Source organism: Zosterops lateralis, assembly GCF_965231275.1.
Source record: "Zosterops lateralis genome assembly, chromosome: 10".
Taxonomy (NCBI): Eukaryota; Metazoa; Chordata; class Aves; order Passeriformes; family Zosteropidae; genus Zosterops; species Zosterops lateralis.
In genome coordinates, this window is record NC_139770.1 from 15,235,851 (window position 1) to 15,256,712 (window position 20,862).

Here is a 20,862-nt window from a genome sequence, read left to right on the forward strand (position 1 = left end):
ATCAATGAAGTGCATGAAATGAGAAAGGTGGTCATGGTAAGAAATGTTCTCCTTATAGTGGAGTGTTTATTTATCTGAAAGGAAGTTCTGTTCCCATACAACTGGCTGATCAGCTCCCCTGGGAGGAACCATGAGATGACTGTAAGCATTTACATACACAGTTGATTAGGTCTGGCTGGATGCTGCACCCAGAGAGAAAACACTGCAGCAGCTGCCTCTAAACTCTGGGACTATTGATTTGTTCACCTGGAAAGCTACTCACTGATAACTCAAATACTAATGCTAATAACTCAAATATTAATGCTGCATGATAAATACAGTCAACACATAGGAACAAGTATAATTGCAATTCTGAGTTGCACCATAAACCCACGCTGTTATATAATTTTGATGATGTAAATGAGAATTTTCTCATTAAATATTTTGGGTATATTTACTTTTATACTGGGAAATACAGTAAAATCACATTCTTATGCTAATGACCACTTCAATCTGATCTGGTAAATCAGCTTTTTTGAAAGGACTGTCTAAACTAGAGCAATTTATGGCTCAGTTTCAGTGATAAACATGAATCAGAGAGATGTTCCACATTAGGAGGAGCATATTCTTCACCTGTAGCTTCATTTCAGATTTTAATTGACTGAAGTATGAGTATTTCAGACCCACTACATTACTCCTATATTAAAACCATTCTGAAAGAATAAAGCTGTTTTAATACTGGTCATATTTACAAACCCATTAAATAATTTCTATTATCCACCCTCCTCAAAACTACCCATAACTAGTTTAGCTATAGTAGTACTAAAGCTAAGTTCACTGAATGTGCTGCTCATCCTTAACAGAGTGACAGTTGAAGTAAAGATGCAAATGCCAAATTGGTTTTCGAGTTCACATCTTGCTTCGTTAGAAGCAATGAACAGAATAGCTCTTACATATTTCAAGTATCTTTTAAATAAATCACTTCCTGTATTACTTGTGCTTTTCTACTATCTTGTACATTTTTGATGACTTCTCATTTGCTGTTGTCTTGCAGTTTCTAACTTGCTGTATTTTTGTATCAGAAAACAAATAATGCCTCTTGGTTGACACCACAGAGTTTTGCTATAACTTACAGCCTGACAGAAAAACAAATCCTGACTGTCAAAGTTCAGGGCACAGCTTTGGACAAGACAAGATTTTAACAATCCCCATAAGGTAACTGCCGAAGTTTTCAGCCTGAACTCCACTTTCAGAAGTTTTAGAGAACACTTACTTGGAAATCTTTTGGCAGCCAGATGCCTCAAAGAATAAAAAACATCACACATTAGGGTAGGACAACTTATACTGGACCGCACTATTTCACGGAACACTTTGTCCACGTAATAGCGGAGATTTTCCTGCAATTGTGAAAAAAGGTATTTTTTCAGACCATGAACATGCTCATTTCTCCCTTTTTTTCCTCTCAGCACAAACATAAATAACACTGTCTGACTATTCAATACTGAATTTTAGTACAGTGCATATTTCAAAAGCCTCAATGCTTATATGGCATTACTACTGTTAAAAGGTATTTTAATCATCTTTACATTAATGTATATAAGCACTGTCTAGGAATATAAACTACCTGTCAGTACCTGCTTTTGTAATTTGACAACAAGGAAGGAGCATTTCCCATGTATATGAAGTGAATGTTAACTTTATTTCAGCAACTATTGCCTTAAACGTCAGCACACTCTGGTAAAAGGGAAGCAGCCAGCAAAACTCCAATGAAAAATGCTAGAGCAATTCTAATTAGGTACATAGTAATCTAGATGCTGAGTACAGGACACCAGGAATCAAAACACCCAAAAAACTGTTAAGAATGACTGTCATCTTTAGCTTCTCCTCTCTGTCCCATTTTCCACTGGACTCTTCCATTGCTGTGTTCACAAAGAAGGGTAAGAAAATACAGCTTTTTTCTTTGTTTACTTGGAAAACAGAGACATATTGCTACGAGTTACTCATTTTCCATTACAAAGAACTGCTACTAAAACTGCTTTTCTTTCAGCTTTTGAGCTGGGGAACTCACCATATTAATTTCCACGTTATCCCCTTCTTTTAATTTGATGGGATCTATTTCACAGGGTTTAGGAGACTCACATATCTGAAACAAACAAACAGAACTACAGGAGTTCAATTTTTCAGACAGAAAGTATGGAAATGCAACCATTTAAAACCAGATTCTTAGATTTAGGAATAAAATTCTAAATAGGTCCTAACCATCCATAACAACATGCAATGATAATCCTCACTTTTGTTTGTGCCTTTTCAAATGGATTGATTACATAAAGCATCACATGGGCAAATTCTGCACTGTGCTGGAGGCTGGAACAACTTGCATTGACTGTTTATTTTGAAGCATCTGGAACGTAAATAGCAAAACACAGCTCCTCCCACTAAACTTAACCAATTATTGCTCAATAAATTTTTCCTCTAGGATTCCCCTACCTGAATGATTTCTACCACAGAGCTGAAACAAGAATGCCTATCCAACAGACAAGGATATCACTGGGGGCTGAGTGACCCCAAAGAAGTTTCAGTGGGATAACCTACCTCATCAATAACAGGTTTCAAAGTAACCTTCAGGTAGTGCTTCCCCACTATTTTCATCATTTCATCTACACACCGAGTTGCTAATGAGTTGCCTCTGAAGATTGTGTTTGCTTCTCTATAAGAAAAGAAATTATTTTATTTGAATGGGGGTAAAAACAACAAGTTCAGTTACAAAATTCAATTTATACTCTATCTTGCTATTAAAGAATTATTAAAAAAAATAAATTCATCATATACTTCAATCAGGAATTCCAGAACACATACACCAAGCTTGCAACAGCACTCAGTATCAAAGAGCATGAATGTTATTACAGCAATTACCAAACCCAGGAACATAAATAAAACCATAAGAAAAAGTCTAAGAAATTTTATACAATTAAAGTTATAGTGCAGTATAGAACATGAGAAAGAACAACTGGGGAAAATTCCAAAAAAATGAAAATTGTACCTCAGCAATATACAATTCCTCCTCAAGTAGTCATGGTGGAAAAAAATTCTGGAGCTACAGCACACTGCTACACTACACCAATAAACCCAGACACTTAAACCAAAACATATTTAATCCAAGGTCACATTTTTATTCACTATAACTGTTGAAGAAAACTGACCGCCAGCTGTGCAAAGTATATCTTTCTAATCTGAGAGATTTAGTTTAAGCTCCCTTTGTTACAGTTCAATTACAATGGAATGTGTGTACTAAAATGCAGTTTAGAGAATTATTTTCTATGAGTCACCTCTTTCTACACAGTTAAGCTGTCTCGCATTATTTAAATCAAGACTAAGTGCTTTGAAATGAACTGTCCTGTGGTGACAAAATCCCTCCCACAGCTCCACTGGATGTGACCCAGCACTGCAGTGGTTGCTACTCACATCTGCTTTATCTCTCTCCTAACCACAGAGCTGCAAATTCACAGACCATATGCTGCTGCTTGGAAAAACTCCCGTTGCTTCCTACTTGCAAGGCATGCAGGCCACATTCTTAATTACATGGCATCTTTGCAGAAAAAGAGTAGCCCTCATGTAAGCCACGTGTTAAAGGAAACAGGGTAAGATTTTCAGCAATTTAAAGATGCTCCATCTGTTAAGTTCCATCTGGGTTTTTAAGTTCTGATCCAATGCGCAGTAAAATTTGAAGAGTGGCCAAATAAAGACATTTAAAATAAAAACTATGTACTCTAAGCCTAAGTTTTACCAAATTGCCCAGCACCCTTAACTCTGAATCACAGTTTTGAAGTGATTTTAGTGAATGTTTTTAAAAGCTGGCATTAAAAGATGAATATTAAATGAGAGAAAGAAACCAAAGGGCTTACTTATCAGTGTTGTATCATGAAGCCCTGTGAAACTCTAAAATTAGTTTTAGAAAGCATGACATCAATAGACATGAAATACGTACTGGGTGTCCTTCAGATCGAGTTCTGCCACTGCTGCAACAAAGGGAACCAGCTTATGGTGGTGCAGCAGCAGCCGAACCAGAGGCAGCACAGCATCGTACTTGTCTCGACACACTTCACTCAGAATGTAGGCAGCAGAGGCAGAAATAGGCTGTGAGAAAGCAGAATACAAAATCTGACTAAAGTAGTTAAATTCTAAGTAGTTAATGTTCTCTGTGTATTTGAAAAAGTACAGATAACATCTAATGAGACTACAGACATTGTTTGTTAACAGAAAATTTCAGTATTTGCTGTGTAACATGGCAATTAAAAGCTTCCATTGCACAGATACCTAATTGAAAATTAATATTATCTACTCTATAAATACATTCAAGAACAGAATTCAGTAACTACTCATCCTACTCATTCTCCCTAAAGGGTTACACTATGGCTTTATCACAAACCCAAGTTAGAGGCAGAAAGCAACTGTTTTACTAGAATGTCATCTATCTTTATAGGACTTTTAAAACTATAATCAGGGGACATTAAAATGAAGTTCTTACCCTTCTAAAGTGTTTGTTGCCACTGTACAGTTGGGAATTTCAATACAAAAACAAAAACTAAATAATTTCAGTAGAAAAGACAGCTGCTGTCTGCTGCTACCTATATACTCAGCTATTCCTGAATTCCAGCAAAGCAGTATTTGAACATGGGCCAGCAAAATCTTCAATCACATCTGCTTCCTCTACCTTTCTTCTCCTCTGTCAGTACTTCACTAACACTGAATTGATGAAAAGCTGTAAAAGACCTAAGAATATAAAGTCTGGTTACTACAATTTGATTCCCATCCCAATGTTATGCAAACCCTCTACCACACTTCCCTCTTTGTGACCATGTCCTCATGAGAAATCCAGTCATGCTGATTAACATCCTGGGGAAGGCAGAAGCAATTCAGAAATAAAATTTGGAATCAATTCTGCAGTAGATCCTTTTTGTTAATTATCTGCCCTTCAGTGCCAATAATGAATCAGTGTCCCTGGAAAACCTCTAAATCCAAGTAGCCAACAGAGGCCAGTGGAAAAATACAATGTTGAAAAGAACAACCAATGAGAAGAAAGTATTTTATATCCTCCAGGCACATAACACAGGTTATTTCCTGTCTCCACTGGTTCTTCTAAAATAAGAAAATCATGGTACTTTGGAGCAGAAGTAAAAGCTCTAGAAGCTGTTCATCTGGGTATGACAGAAGTAATGACCACAGAGAAACAAAATCAATTATCTAGATGTGAGTAATTCATATTGTCTCACAAGTGTGTAATCCATTTTTAGTTTTCACTTTGATGAAATTTTCAACCAAAGTACCTGAACATCTGAAGATTTTAGCAGCAAGTTCCTTAGAGGAGTGTAGTACTCAGATGGAAGTACACAGTCTTCAGTGTAACAGATATTTAATCTAAGTGATCCCAAATCATCAGTTTTAGAAGACTTGTTTCCATTTTCTCTTGGCTGAAGTAAGTACCTACAAGTAACAATACAATTATAAGATATTAGATACCTATTTCATTCATTTTACTAAATCCATGATAAAGCTAAGTATCACATGTAGCTATTTCAGTATATGTAAGTTATATCTGTAAATGAGAAAAAAATTCACAAAAAAATTCACAAAAAAATTCACAAAAAAACCCTTGAGACACAAGAGTAAAAAAATCAGCAGCATTTAATTAATCTTTAACACATAATGGAATTTACATTTATTTTCTCACATCTTTGCAAACAGTAAAATATGATATACTTTTTGTAGGTTAACAGGGAATAGCAGGAATAGTTTGAGATCACATGGGGCCATCTCATTTTACATCTAGGTTATATTTAGGGTGTTGGATGCCTCAGGTGAAACAGGTATTGTGAAGAATTTAAATGGTCTTGTCTGAGACCAGAAAAAACACATAATATTAACAGGCTCCACTCTTGAGAAACAAGATATAGGGAAAAAGCAGATTTTTTTTTACTCTTAATAAAAAATATGTTGAACAATTAATTCCCTGCAGTTTTTCTGCATTCCAATAGGAGGTGCAGCCCTACAAAAATGTTAACAGTTTTTAAGTGGTGTCAGAGTAGTTTCAACACTCACTCCAACAAACTGAAACCTCATCTCCAAATATTCTTTAGCCATCATGTATATTTGGACTTCTACAACCAGGAGATCAGAGTTCTTTTCTTTTTTCATAATCAGATGCAGTGCCCATGAAGGCATGCTAACATAAAATAAAACTTATTTACCAGGAGAATCTCTCCTTAACAGCACGACTCTTACGCTTATTTTCCAAATATTTAGTAGTAGAGGTAATTTCTCTGCTGTACTTCAACTGCATTTGAAACCATTTGTTATTTTTAGTCACAGAACTGTTTTGGATAAGCAGATCATACTCAGATATGAGGATGTTCAATGCAATGTGTGCCTAAAAAGCATATTAGCAGACACACTCAAGAGAACTAGACATGAGTTAGGTCAATCCCAAAAGCTACACAAGCACAGCTCACTGGCAATGAGCCCATGCTGATACAATCTTTCTCTTAACAGGTTGTTGACAGAGGTCTGTTTTTGTGTTAATATGGTCATACAGCCATTGATCAGACACTGGTTGAACAAGCCCCGTGTCTGCAATACACTGCAAAAACCAGAAACTCCAACACAAACACCTACAGGATCACATTCAAACACCCAGAGTCTGAGTTCAAAATCCAGGATGCTGGGAGCCTGAGGTAGGTACATGGAGCAGAGCCATAATGGCTCCTGGCCAAGACCTGTGTTACATTTAGTTCCTGTTTACACACTTCCTTCCCATGTGTTTTCTGTGTGGATATGAAAGTGCTTCCTCTGCTTTTTCCTGTACTGAAAGGTTCACTAAAAGCAGAATATTTTACACACCTGGAGGCACTCAAATCCCTTGCACTCATTCCTTCCTCTTGCTAAGCATTTGGAACAGTAAAGGAGCTAGAGAAGGGCTCCTGATCCCAAAAACATCACAAGGGAGGATGCTGAGATGTCCCACACAGAAGTGTTTCTGCCCTGATGTCCCTTCATACCCCACCCTTTCAGCTCCTGTGCCTGCTCCCCTGACATGAAGTTTGGGTTGGCTCTAGAAAATACTTCCGGAGCCTCCCCAAGGAAGGAAAAAAAAGCCACACTTAATGATCAAATAAACTCTTCATCATTCATTTTGGAAGTCTGACTTAAGAATTTAATTACAAGTGATGTAATTCTGAGAAGCTCCAGGTTTGCTGGGTGGGCTGAAGAGCACACACAAAGACCACTGAAATCCAGCAACCTGACCAAAATACAGTTACAGTCCATCTTCACTCTCCACACTTCCCCCACAAACACACCAACTGTTCTCTGACTGTGTGCAGACGGGGAAGAGCAGAGCTAAATGTACCTGCTGACAAGGTTAATTTATTGAGCAGGGAAACTCTAGAAACATGTTTTACCTAGATTAGAACAGGAAGACACGATTTAATGAATAGGTAGAATAAAACATAACCTTTGCAAGGGAAAACGTGCAAGACACAAGCAAATTCACTTCTGAACCACCATTTCTCACCATGCTTGAAAGGAATCATTTCTTAACACCTTCACAGGAACTTTAATTTCTCCTAGAAAGATGTCTTGTACCAGATTCCCATTATTCCACAGGTCAACCCTGAAAACAAGAACATTGCTTAATTTTTTTTTCTCCCAGAGAGAAATAAGCAAGTTTACAATAACTGCCTTACAGCACTAATCCACATGCATGCAGGCAGCAAATGTTAGAAATCTCACTCCATTCTAAATAAACCAAGAAGACTCAAACAAGTGGCATATTAACCCATAAAGAACAGATAAAGAAACAAACAGTGAAAGTTAAGACTTGCAGACCTTGCATCAGTAAACAAAAGTGATACTGGCACAAAGTATGGGTTCTGCGCAGTCTCCACCCCCAAAACGGTGCACATTTCTTCTCAGGTAATTCAAGTGAACTTTTTAAAACCAATACATTGAAATATCTGCCTAACTGCTATAGAATCTGGCACACTGCAATGCCACACCAACACATGCGCTTGTTTTTCCAAGCAGCAGCTCGTACAACCTCAAACGGAATCAGGTTCCAGACATGCACCCTGGGTTTGTTCTCTTACTTCTTACCTCTCTGACATTTCTGACAGACAGCAGTTGTTAAGAACAAAAAACAAAAACAAAAGACAACTAGATTTGTTGGGGCATGACTATTTTTCTAAATATATTTGCATCTACAATGAAATATACAGTTCTAATTAATGAAGCTAATAGTTACAAATGCACATACCAAGTTAGTTCTATAATGGCTATTTGGATTAACTGCTAAATTTTTCTTCTGATGCCTGTTAGGAAACATATGCTGGCCTTGAAGACTTTCTGCCATTCAGCAGATTTGGTGCATGTATGTGCACAATAAAGAAAAGAAACTGAGTACAGGGCTCTCTGCAGTTCTAACTACATTGCATAAATACAGACCTGCTCTGAGGGTAAAGGAGCAGAAAAGGAACATACTTTGAGTATTTGCATTTGCAAGGAACAGATGAAACACAAATGTTCCTCTAAAAATGAAATTGCAAGGATCTCATAAAAGAGGCTTTTCCCTCTTTTTTTATTAAATCAGCCAACTTTATTTGAAACTATAGACTAAGATCAGGTATCTTTCAGTACAAGTTCTATTGCCAATATTCTGCCCAAATTAATATAATTTGATAGAAGGTACTTATACTTCTTTAACTCACAGGCATGGAAAGTAAGTTTAGGCTGCTAGATACACTCAATCACTATTTACTTCAAAACAAACAAAAAAAAACCACCTCATCTTCAGTAAGAAATACAAGTTAAAAAAAGAGAAATTTTCTCTGTCATCTTTTCTACAAGTCTGATCAGTAATTCTCTGGAGCTACACTGAGATAAAACAGGTATTTATTGTCTTGATGATAAAATATTTTGATTTGTTAGTGATTCTATGAAATCACTTTCTAATCCACATAACTTACCTGACTTCTAGTTTCTCAATATCTTCTTCTTCTACCTGAAACTGGGACTTTTTGGTGTAACTGCTGGACCTGGTCACCTGCAAGCAAATTCCTCCCATTAACACACTTTTTGTATTATGGATATCAAAAATCAAAGAAAACCCTCCCTGACTCTAGAATAGGTAAATAGTTAGTGTTCCTTATACAAAGGAAAAAGGTCAGTTGACCAAACAAACTGCCTTTTGCCAGAAAGCAGGAGAAAAATGGGTCAAGAATGTGGTAGAACCTACTGAAAGCTAGTTGATATATGAAGGAATTACAGTATAGATCTATTAGAAAAACAACAAGTAGTATGACATGAAACTGGCAAAAAATTAATTTTTTTTGCATGAGTCCCATGCAAGCATTGAAGTCAGTTCTGAAATGTTTAAAGAAACAACAAATGAACAGCCCATTTTTCTTGCTCTAGTTACAACACAATTGTAACCTCCCATCTACACTTTACTCATTTCTTGACTGACTGCATTCTCAATTTAACTCCAATAAATTGTAAGTCAAAAAGTTACCAGAGTAGTTTGGATCACATTTTTATCATAGTATCTGACTTCCTAAGAACTCCACTCACTTTTCTTGAGCAGGTCAACTGAGACACACACATGCAGTGAAGCTGTGCATAGGTATGGAACCATTTTTCACTTAAGTCCCACAGCAGGACCAGGACTTGTAAAAACACAGTAACTTATAATACATTTGAGGCACATGCAATAGTTGTGCTCCTTGCAACTCTCAGTACAGCATGCTTGAAATGCAAATCTGATTTTTATTAGACATAAATCTGATGAAAATTTAAACTCATAACTTGCTTATTGTCAGATAACTCATGTTGAATTGAAACCAACTCCTAAATAACAATGAAGTTAACTTCTTTAAAATAAAATATACTTTTTAGGGTATAATCACAATATTACTTTATTAAATAAGTAAGTTGTTTGGGTTTTTTAGGTCAAGCTTGAAAATATTTAAATGGAAGTCCATGGGTTAGGTTTAAAGTTATCTCAGAACGCTGGATGGCAACAGATGATATATAAAGTGATTCAGGATGGGGAATTACCTTCATACATGTGCTTGTGAGAAAGTAATTTTTCACACAGCAACTGGAGGGACAGTGCTATTGTCTGGCAGACAGAAATTTAAGTATGTCACTCACATTTGAGTGCTCAGTTAAAGCTCTTCAATTCGCTTGAAGAGAGCTTTCTGCATTAGGTACTGCTACACAGCTTGCTTAAAAATATCTGAAGGGTTGCATAAAACAGATAAACAGGAAGAATAGCAGACAAAAAGTTACCTCAAAATAAAATGTTTCATTAAACTGCGGATTGCTTGTTTTCTTCTTAACTTTGGTCTTCTTTTGGTCATTCCTGTTCCAATGTGGTAAAATTTTTACCATAGACAACTTAAACACACAATTATAAGGACATTCTATTGTCAAGAAGGACTCATGCATTTAAGATAAAACATTTTTTGTTATTCTAGAATTCACTTTGATCAAGAAGGAAAATTTTAAAATAAAGTTAGTTCATCTTCACAATACAGTTTAAAGAGCTAAAATTTTAAACATTGTATCTAGCTAACCGTGCATCTAACCAACTCAAAGGTTGTGTTTAATTTCACAAACAGGTAAAACTTACACATATTAATTAAAATACATCAACAATTTCTAATGCATTTAAAATTTAAATTTCTTTACCACTGCCTGAAGGTAATGGGCACACTTTTCCTTGCCTTGTTAAACTGCAGTTTCTGTTTTTCCCACCCTCTTTTGCTGGTGAAATACCCATTTTACAGACAGAGGCTTACACCCAAGACACTGAAGATCTTCTCTGAAAGCAACTGCTCCTCATGTTAGATATGAAGCAGCACAGGTTTAAACAAAACAACTGCCCCCACTTCCTTGTGGGTTGGTTTTGGTTTGTTTTTTAATTTTACAAGTTTTATAAAGGAAAAAAGTTTTATTTATTTATTTAGCAAAGGCCTGTAGTAGTATAAAATGGCTTTCCAAAAGTAAGAAATATAAAATATCTGAGAAAAACAGACAAGGGAGAAGAAAAATTGCCTTAAGTATCAACTACCTATTTTCAGGCATTGGACATATAAAAATATTCCAGTCATGGTACATGAGTCACACATTCATAAGATTGGAAAATCTTAACCAGGAATTCCTGTAAGAATTTGCACATGTATTCCTATACTAACAGGGTAAATATTTTGTGGGACCAACATTCTCCTACTTCCATCCATATCACAGGACTCAAACAGAAAAGGGATGTCAATTTACCTTCTTTGCCATTTGGCCTTATGATTCCTAAGTATAATGGGTGAGTCTCCCTAGTCCTCTTAGGAAAAAAACCCAAACAAACAAAACAAAAAAACTCCAAACCTAAAAAGTGTGATCATTTATTACCAAGGACAAAAGAAATGTTCCATGCAGAGCTTACTCAGGGACAATCCTTCCCAAGTTTAAGCCAAGCAAGTCTGGTACATCCTGGCACTATGCTCACAATGGCAATTCCTCACCACCAGAGAAAGGAAAGGGTCTGATGTGCAAAAAAGCAACTGAAACTTATCCTCCTTATTGGGCAGGGATTTGCACATAGTGAATGTGGGATGGGGTATTTTTCTTAAATGAAATAACCCAGCAGTTATTGAGGATTACTGATCCCAAACAAGGAGACATTTGAACTGTGGGGACTTGGAACGCAGCATCCTGAAGGTGTTCCAGAACCTCTCCTCTCTCATCTCCTTCAAATTACCACACATATGCTACAAAGAAACTCACACATTAAGAAAAACAGAGGAGAGAGGAAGGTGAGTGAGCAACTAACTGACTGTATCATGACATACAGGAATTTCAAATAAATTAACAGGAAGTAAAGTGCAGAAATCAAGAGTCCAATACAAAACGTAAGAAAGAGCTGAGTCACAAGTGGCTCTTGACTAGAGCAGACAATTCAGACAGACCAAACATCATCCCAGTCCTGAGCATATGGCAGGGAAAGGGAGAAAACAGTATCCATGGAGATGAGATGTATGCATGAGAGCACTGGAAGATATTTCTGTGTCTTAAAGATTTTGCTTAAAACCTCTGACTTTCTTTTCCAATTCAACATCATAGCATTTTTAGATTTATTAGTTTTATGCTAAAACGTTACCTGGAAGGCCCCACAAGAGAGACTGTTGCATAAGGATCACAGTTCTGTCCGTTTATAAGAGGTAACCCATGGCACTCCTTTATGCTACAAGGAAAAGGCAAACAATAGATCAGTGAAGCAATTATTTGGCTTAAAAAAAACCCAAACCCAAACAATACTTTCTTTTTGAAAACTTTTTATGTCCTGCTGCATTACACACAGATATAGCTACACACTGATCCAACATACTGCATGTACCTGAAATATATCTCTAGATGGTAACACAAAATACTCAAGTATAAGGTCAGACTTGGGGGGCTCTGTAAGAACAAAGCTCTTGGAATTGCTTTGATAAAGACATTCCAGTATCACACATGAATGACAAAATCCTAAGTAAAATCAACTGCTATATGTTAAGAGATATTGCAGATTTCATTAACTCTTAAATTTGGTTTCTCAAGGCTCACAAAAAGCTATCTGGCCTCAAGCAATGGCAGCAACTGTATCTGGAAGGTATTGAAATGGATTGAAATATCTAATTTTGAATAAATTACATTCTGAGTTGCACTAATAAATGCAAAGTCAAATCCTGAAACGGTATTTAAAATTAAGCATCCAGAACTATTACAGTATATAGTTCTGCCTCTACCTTTGAAATAGTGCTTAAGGTTTATTTTCAAACTTTTCACAATTGTCTATGTTCAGGTTTAAATGACCATAAAGGACCTAAATGGCTCTTTTAAAAATACTGTTTTCTTCCATAATTCATACAGTAAGTGGTAAACTGGTGTTCAACAGGTACACAGGCACACTGTTCACCAGTCCTGATGCAAAAGGGACAGGATGGTTGGCAACCAATGCCCATAGAGAGCATTAGTTTTCTAAAGTCTTGCAATCTTTGAATCACCATAACAACAACAGAGAGCTGGGTCAGCAAGCTGCCTAACCTTCAGACGCTGCCCACATACAAGCATTAACTCAAAACAGCCGGAACAACAAAAGTAAAGCAGAAGAGTTTGTAAATTCATAGTAGAAACCAGACTTTCTAGCAAAATTATGCTCTAATGTAACAATACACACTAGTTTAAGTCCAGAAACACTCAGCAGATTACAAAATTTCATAAACAAAACACAAATGAGATCTGAATGTTGTATTCCTGTTCTCTTTTAAAAAATGCATTTTTTTGCTGTATTGCAGGAATTTAACTAAATTAATGCAAGAAAGTTTCAGTTGTCAGAATTTGCTATTCTGAATAAAAATCCAAAACCTAGGCAACTTAAAGAGAAAAAATACTTCATATAGAATAGATTCATATGAACTAAGTAATGTTCTAATAGCAAAATGTGGAACAATAAGTTGTGCAGATCAAGTTAAAGTTATGTAGCTGCCCACATTTTTAAATAAACGCTTTATGTACTGTAGCAAAATGGTGTTAAAAAAATAACAGGAGCTGTAAATTCAAACACAAGTACGGAAACAACAGACACTAACACTCCTGTGCTGCCTCAAAACTCCACCCTCTTTGGAGTATGCACAATTATAAACCAGATGGTATTTTCTCCCCCCAAAAGTCCCTTTGTCTTAGCCAGTTCAGGGAACATTTAGTGCTGAACCACTGCACAATCATTTGTTATTTTTCTTCCAGTTATCAAGCACGTGGCCTTCAGCATTTCAATAATTTTTGAATCACAATGAACACTACAGTGATTTCAAACCCACCATTTAAATGGTTTCTTGAAACATCCAGTTGTTTCATAAGCATTAATTGATTCCTCCTCCAACACATAAGTGGCACAGTAGAGTGGCAACAAAATTAAACTGTCTAGACTTTTCAGTCATTTGGGGTATCTGGTCTGAGGCAGGACCCTTCTTTCAGACTGATGGGCATCCTGTAACATAAAACACTCCCTGCAGCTCCTCGGGCTTTGCAGTTTCAGGTGCCAGTGCTGAGTACCTTTAATCAGCCTCAGTTTGAACCTCATAGGAAATTCACAGCAGATGGATTAATCAACCTTATCTGAAGAGAATTCAGCTGTTTTAAGAAGAGCACCACAATTTCCCTTCTTACAGTCTTTTTGACACGTTGACCAAGCTCCTGGATTTCTCTAGCTAACAGACACTCTGGGACTTTTGGTTACACAAACAGCTTGTTCTGTTCTCTTGACCACAGCATACACAAACTAAAGAAAGGCTTGTTTGTGATTTCCTGTTAGACAAAAAACATTTTAGTGACAACTTCACAGCCTTGCAGCAGAACTAGAATCTCTAGATTCATCATATGGATCTGTCACTTCAAGTATATTTCATGCTCCAGCTGGTCTCCCTGTGGAGGCAGCTCTAATATTCCCTTTTCACCTCCTGCCCAAGTTCTGTTGCCAGCAAGTATGGTCTGCCTAGTTTATGAGACAGCCTGCCCTGATCCAACACCTTCCCTGACCATCAGCTCCTAATATCCCCTAATCTCTCTTTTCCACCTATCAGGCACAAAAATGTATTCCAAATTCACCTTACCTCTTCTCCTTCAATCTCTCACTCCAAGGCAGCCAGTCAGACACATCCCTTCAGCCTGCAGGTACTGCCTGGAATTTGCTTTACACACGTGTGACAGCACAGCCAAGGGCCCTGAACTGCTGCTTACCACCCTCACAGGAAGCTTTTAGGTTGCAAACCAGTTGTCAGTGTGGCAAACTGAATTACCCTGGTCATGCAGGAGCCCTCCCAAGCTCCAAAGGCAAGCAGTCATTAGGGATAGAAAGCCATTAAATCAACTCAGCACTACCGAGCTGGATTGTTTCTCCCCAGGGACTGAGCACACTGCACTGAATCATTACTGAAGCTACTAAACAAACAGCCTTCAGTAAGCATGTTTAAAAATTCTGAAGATGTTTCAAGTGGCTAAACAAGAGTAGACTTAACAGAAATTGAAAAGTTGGAATGGAAATGAATGGAATGAAAAAAAACCTCTCTCAGTTCACCAGTCAGCAAATTTCACAGGAATACTGCCTTTCCTCAAAGAATCAGGCAAAGTGCTGCAACTGCAGTCTCCTTTAAGAGGAAAACAACAACCAAGAAATCCCAGCAAAACCACCACCAACAAAATGCCAAACATTTTGACCAATCAAAAAGCAAAGTAACACTAAATACACACTCCTATTCTGACAACCATAATAAATACATTTCTAACATGCAGAAAAAAAAATTTCAGCTTTGACAAGTCATTTCATCTAGCTAGGCAGTTGTCATTCAAAAGGCATAAATGCATGGAGTTTGAAGTAGACAGGAACTTAGAAGCCTTTTATTTTATATTTTAGACTACTGTATCCTTATGTACTGTTTAAGCAACAGGTAACAGAACTTTGGTTCTTTTCTCCAACTACAGCCCTGTTCCAGTACAGTGTAAGATATGTTTCAGTTTACATTAACTCTCATCTCAGTAGTTTGTTGTGCAAGAGGAGTTTCATACAGGAAATGAGAGTCTTTCAGATATAACTGGCATATATTCAGTTTAGAAGATGAAAACAAGTCCTTAAAAAGACCCAGCTCACAATAAACCCCCTCAATGACTGACTACCTCCATCATTCAAATCAACTGAAGTTCTCAAAGGACAGACACTCCCTAGCTGCAGCCATTAAGGTCTCTGTGTACACTTCATAAAAACTGCTGTCCTCACTAGAACAACTTCATGTGAGCAGATGAAGTTATAAACAGGACAGTAACAAACTGACAGGTCAGTTTAAGAGGGCATGGTATATCATTCACTTAGAAAATACGGGCTATGAAGTAAGAATCTGGCTGTAATAAACTGTTTCTGCGCTTTGAAGTATTCACACTGTAAATACACAAAACCTTCTTTTCAGAGCTGAAGGGCTGTTAACCCCAGAGAAGGCAGGTGCCACCACCCAGCTGCCAATTTGCCAAGAAACTGCTCAAGTATCAAGTATTTCAGCAGCAGCAAATATGCAAACAATGGCCATGCAAACTCGTTCTTAGGGATTCCCAGCAAGAGCTGCGAGCATGTATTTGTGAAATGTGCTACTATACACACCATTGTGGTTTCAAAAAAAACAACCCAAACTGAGTCATCAGGTAATCTCTTGCGCTTTTTCCCCTCCTCATTCACACATTAGAAAAGGAAACAATTAGTATAGGAGACAAAACAAAGTTTTAATTCACAGTCTGTGAATGTATCTGCATGAAACTTAACAGCAAGTTTGCAATTAATACAAAAATGTGTAAAATCAGGGTTTAGCCTGCTCTACCTGAGCTCTAAGACAGTCCTTCACCAAATGAAGATTAACTACACTTTATGCCAAAAAAAAAAAAGCTACTGGAATTGAATTTTTAAATCAATCCTCACCATAAAACTCATCTAGAAGACCAGCAGAAAAAGCCTGTACAGCCATGTTTACAGACCCAAAACAGGAACCCATTGTCTAGCCAGTCATTGTTTTGGTTCAGCCACAAGGTGATAGGGAACTCCAGGTAATACTCAGAATCACAGCCTTTGAATTACTTGCTGTTGTGTGTGCACTTAACACCACGTTTAATCTTGTGTAATGAAAGTTGGAGCTACTATTTTTCATCTTTGTAGAATTTTTGGACTCTCAGGGAATACACAGTGGAAATCCATTAGCAACATAAGTGTGCACAGAAGCCAGCACAAGTATCTAGAATTCTCCTATCCTAGAAAAAAAATTAACAGGTGAAGGTTTAAAAGCAGCTCATTTTCATTGCATTGAGACACCATTAATTTGAACATGAAGTAAAATGTTGCTCATGAAAGGCCAGTGTCATAGCCTGTATGTCAAGAATTATTTTTTTCATTGATTTTGTTTTTCCTTTGGCCATTATTTTCCAGTTTAGAACAAATAAAGAAGAGTCAGGAACAGACACATAAATACATTTGTGCCCACTCTTTGTCTCTCTTTTACTCAATTATGGTTCTGCTCCTTTCTATCTTTCAGTTTTGTTAAAGGAGTTACTAATTCAATATCTTCTCAGGCCCTGGTGACTAGTGAAACATAGCAGGAAGTGCATCACTTACTAATTATCATGGGAAATTTACAAAACAAATTTACAAAAGCAGGGTTTAAAAGTGTTTAATTTTCTCTTTAATACTCCCACATGTATTTTCTGTAAGTTCCTCAGGCTTTAAGGTCAAATGTGTTTAAAAAATGCCCTCACATCCATTTCTATAGTACCACACTCATGAGAGATTTCTTGTTTCTCATATCCTCACACGTACATCCAAAATATATTTATGTACAAAGTATTACTAATGCAGTAAATTATTTCAAGGGCAGCAGCACACGTGGTAAAATCGTACTAAACATTTTTAGTTTAAGGAACTCCGGTGCATTTCACAACCTCAGCCACCAGCACTGATGTAAGAGCGCAGTGTTTAACGCACAACCCTCTGCCACATGGCAGTGAGTGGGTGAGGGCAGCAACCAAAAGAGAAGCCTGGCTTCCTTTTGATCAATTATCTCCGTCATAGAGAGATCCTAAGAGAGGGCACAGTGAGTAAACCACTTCCTATTCAGAACTGCAATTTACAACAGTAACTTTCTAATGCAACTTTTCTTTATCATACGAAAAATCCGGGCAAGTTTTTAAAATAAAAACCCCACAACACTAATCTGGAGTGCATGTATATATAAAAATAGAAATTTTTCTGAAAATTAAGGAAGTTGGGAATAAAACACAAAGTCATAAAGCTCCAGCCAGATTTTGGTGGTGAATAGTCCAAAGGGAAAAACCTGTTCTAATTCTGCTTTGTGCTGCAAGATACAAATCCGCAGAACTGCCAATGAACCATGCTGCTACCCCACTGTAAAAGCAGACACATTCCAAATTATCTTTAAGTAATAAAGATACCTTGATGTCCAGCAAGTTCCATCTTACCTGAATTACAAGCCTAAGCCGTTAAACCATCACCAGTTCCACCAGCTTAGTTCTATCACAGAATAGCTTCCCCCTTCATACCAAGTTAGAGAAGAGCAAACAGACCACTTTGCTGGGTCTGCCTCCAACTCAACTACTCATCTGGGTTTAGAGAGTTGACTCGGACAAGAACGTCATTTTAACTTAATAATGAAAATTACATCAGCAAATATACCGAAAAGTTACTGTTTCTATGCTGCTATTTGACACGCTGTAACATTTTTACACATCAGAGCCAAAATTAAGTTTGGTAGTTAAAGCTCCTCAAGTTGCTAAGAAGTTTTATTGAAATGCGGCAAACATACTGCTCCAGAACCACAACTCCTGTACTTCGTTCTTCTGTAAGAATTTTTTATCATGGCTAACCAGAAGAAAATAATTCTGAAGCAAAACTATCAATGAATTTTACCATACCAACCCCCAAAAAACACCATCAGCAGCAGTAATTCGGTCAGTAACAGCAGCACTGCAAGTTCTGGCTGTCAGCTGCACTGCACATTCCTGGCTTTCTCACCAGACCAAATTCAACTGGAATTATAAGACACTAATCCTAGTAGTCCCAATAAAAGTGAGGGCTTTGGCAGCAGAGATGAGCAGCTGTGAAAAATTTCTGCTGGAGTTCCCTAGACATATACTCATCTCCCATAAGGCAAATTCCAAGGAAAGTCACATAAAAAGAAAAATGCTATTGGTACCAAGACGTGCAGACATCCAGTATCAGGAAAGACAAATCCCATAATGTTCTAACAAACAACCAAATATTAAAGGATTAATGTATTTCCTTACTGTACTACTAGCTGCTGGCACACAGATCCATTATCTGTTATCAGTTCGTTCAGTTTTAATTCAAGGTGAACTTTTCCCTGAAAAAAAAACCAGGAGAGAAACACAAATAATTTTAAAGGCATTTCTTTTATAAGTAGGAATTCGAGCAATAATATGGTTTACAGTTAGAAGTTACTTAAGGTAATTCCAATATAACTACTTGAAGAAAATATCTTATCTAAAGCACATATCCTGCAAGTAGAGTATGATGGACGCACTTGAACTTTGAGACAATGCTATAGAGAAGCACTATCTCATTTGCAGACAGCACAAGAATCAGTCAAGCCTCTACAGATTTAACACACACAAGTATTTCTTCCAGCAATGAGCAATTCCCAAGAGCAAGAGTTGCAGCTTCTTTGTCCCAAGCATGGGATGAACCCTTGCACAGACATGAATTTCTGAACACTTCAGGAAAAACTTCTAAAATTACCTTGGACTCTGAAGGCAGGTAGGCATACCTAGAAAAGTAGAATAGCATGCAATAGCCATAACCAGAAGCATTTAATGTCCACTGTGAAATCCTGTCCATCACACCAGACTGAAGATAATTTAGAAATGTACTGTGCATCCCAGGGTGTACTCAATACTCAAATATGTACTCAAGGAACAGTAAACACAAAGGAGAAGAAAAGGTGGCAATAATTGCTAAACCCAGCTTCCTCCTTTTCTTTTTCTGATATGGCAGGATGTATTTAAGCAAAAGAATCCATAAATTATGGTACAGCATAGATTAACTTCAGAAATCAGCAAGGGCCAACCTACTGGACCGTCTCAATAAAAAGCGCCATAACTTTAAACCCTGATATGCAACTTTCTTGGGATGATCAAAATTTAGTACTTGAATTTTGCTCCAAACAGCTACCTCCTGAACAATACCTGCTACTGCTCTCAGTGCCTGACTGTTTGTGCTGGCTTTTATAGCTAAGATAAGCACACACTGACAGAGTCTTTCCTCCAACAATGTTCTTCTTGGTATTCTCAGACTTGGCCTATTTGCTAAATGGAACATCAGATGATACTGGTCTGTTCACAACCAGAATTCTCAGGGAAGGGTTCTGGAAGGTGATCTGTAAGAGTGGCAAAGGAAGCAAGTCATAGTCTGAACTACAGCTTTGCCTTTCTGATAAAATGGAAGTAAAACCCTTAGCTGACCTTGCACACATTTCTAGAGCAGTTATGTTTTGCCATAAAACTGGAAAGTTTTTATTGTAAATCCCCTGGGGCAAAGGCTGCTTCCCTCCCTGCTCGTCACATGGGAGGAGAAATGAAGCTTCTTTTACAAGGCAGTTCCAAACGTAACTGCTTTGGGATGCCTGCCAAGTGTTTTGCAAACTGTTACTACAGGGACAGGAACACAGGTACATTAAGAAAGTATTTGTCAAGCAGAGAAACTCCATTACAAAAACAGATTTACAGGATAAAAACAGGATACTGAGAAGCATGCCAACAGCCTTACAAGGCAAAGTTTTTGAATGACAAATGAAAAGACAAACACCATTAGTATTTATTAAAATAGGTGACTTCACTTGTTTTAGAAAACAGATACTGTGAATGGCCTAAACATCTTCCTTTTGCTTTTAAAACCAAACCCCACAAATTGTGTTTTACACAAACAGCAGGAGTAAAACAGCACATTGCTGCTCCTGGGAACTACCTGTGCATGTACCATGATGACTAGAGTAACGTGGCTCCAAGTAAATATTTCCCCAACATGCACGGAGAGTTTTAGAACATTTTTGTTATTTAGTTTGTCGAGAGCAGTGTGATGGTTTCCTAAAGTTGCTGATCTGCAGATCTTTATCAGAACTTCTGACATATTATGCAACTGGGCTTTAAATGTGGCTGTACAGAAGGCTTTTACTTCAAAATATAAAAATCAACCATTCTTATACAATAAATAATAAACAGTGATTATGTGTGAATGCA

The 20,862-nt window shown here is 37.2% G+C and overlaps 1 protein-coding gene across 1 annotated transcript in view; it reads right to left on the minus strand.

Annotated features, from left to right (window-relative positions):
- The window catches only part of RASA2 (RAS p21 protein activator 2), a 46,156-nt gene that overhangs the window by 9,830 nt on the left and 15,464 nt on the right, over positions 1 to 20,862 (minus strand). The window contains exons 5-14 of the mRNA XM_083868934.1: positions 18,895 to 18,971; positions 12,185 to 12,268; positions 10,321 to 10,393; positions 8,997 to 9,073; positions 7,547 to 7,645; positions 5,304 to 5,460; positions 3,965 to 4,113; positions 2,572 to 2,686; positions 2,048 to 2,122; positions 1,253 to 1,376 (exon numbers count right to left, since the gene is read on the minus strand). Of these exons, the coding sequence (XP_083725060.1) occupies positions 1,253 to 1,376; positions 2,048 to 2,122; positions 2,572 to 2,686; positions 3,965 to 4,113; positions 5,304 to 5,460; positions 7,547 to 7,645; positions 8,997 to 9,073; positions 10,321 to 10,393; positions 12,185 to 12,268; positions 18,895 to 18,971 (1,030 nt within the window). The remainder of the gene's footprint in view (positions 1 to 1,252; positions 1,377 to 2,047; positions 2,123 to 2,571; positions 2,687 to 3,964; positions 4,114 to 5,303; positions 5,461 to 7,546; positions 7,646 to 8,996; positions 9,074 to 10,320; positions 10,394 to 12,184; positions 12,269 to 18,894; positions 18,972 to 20,862) is intronic.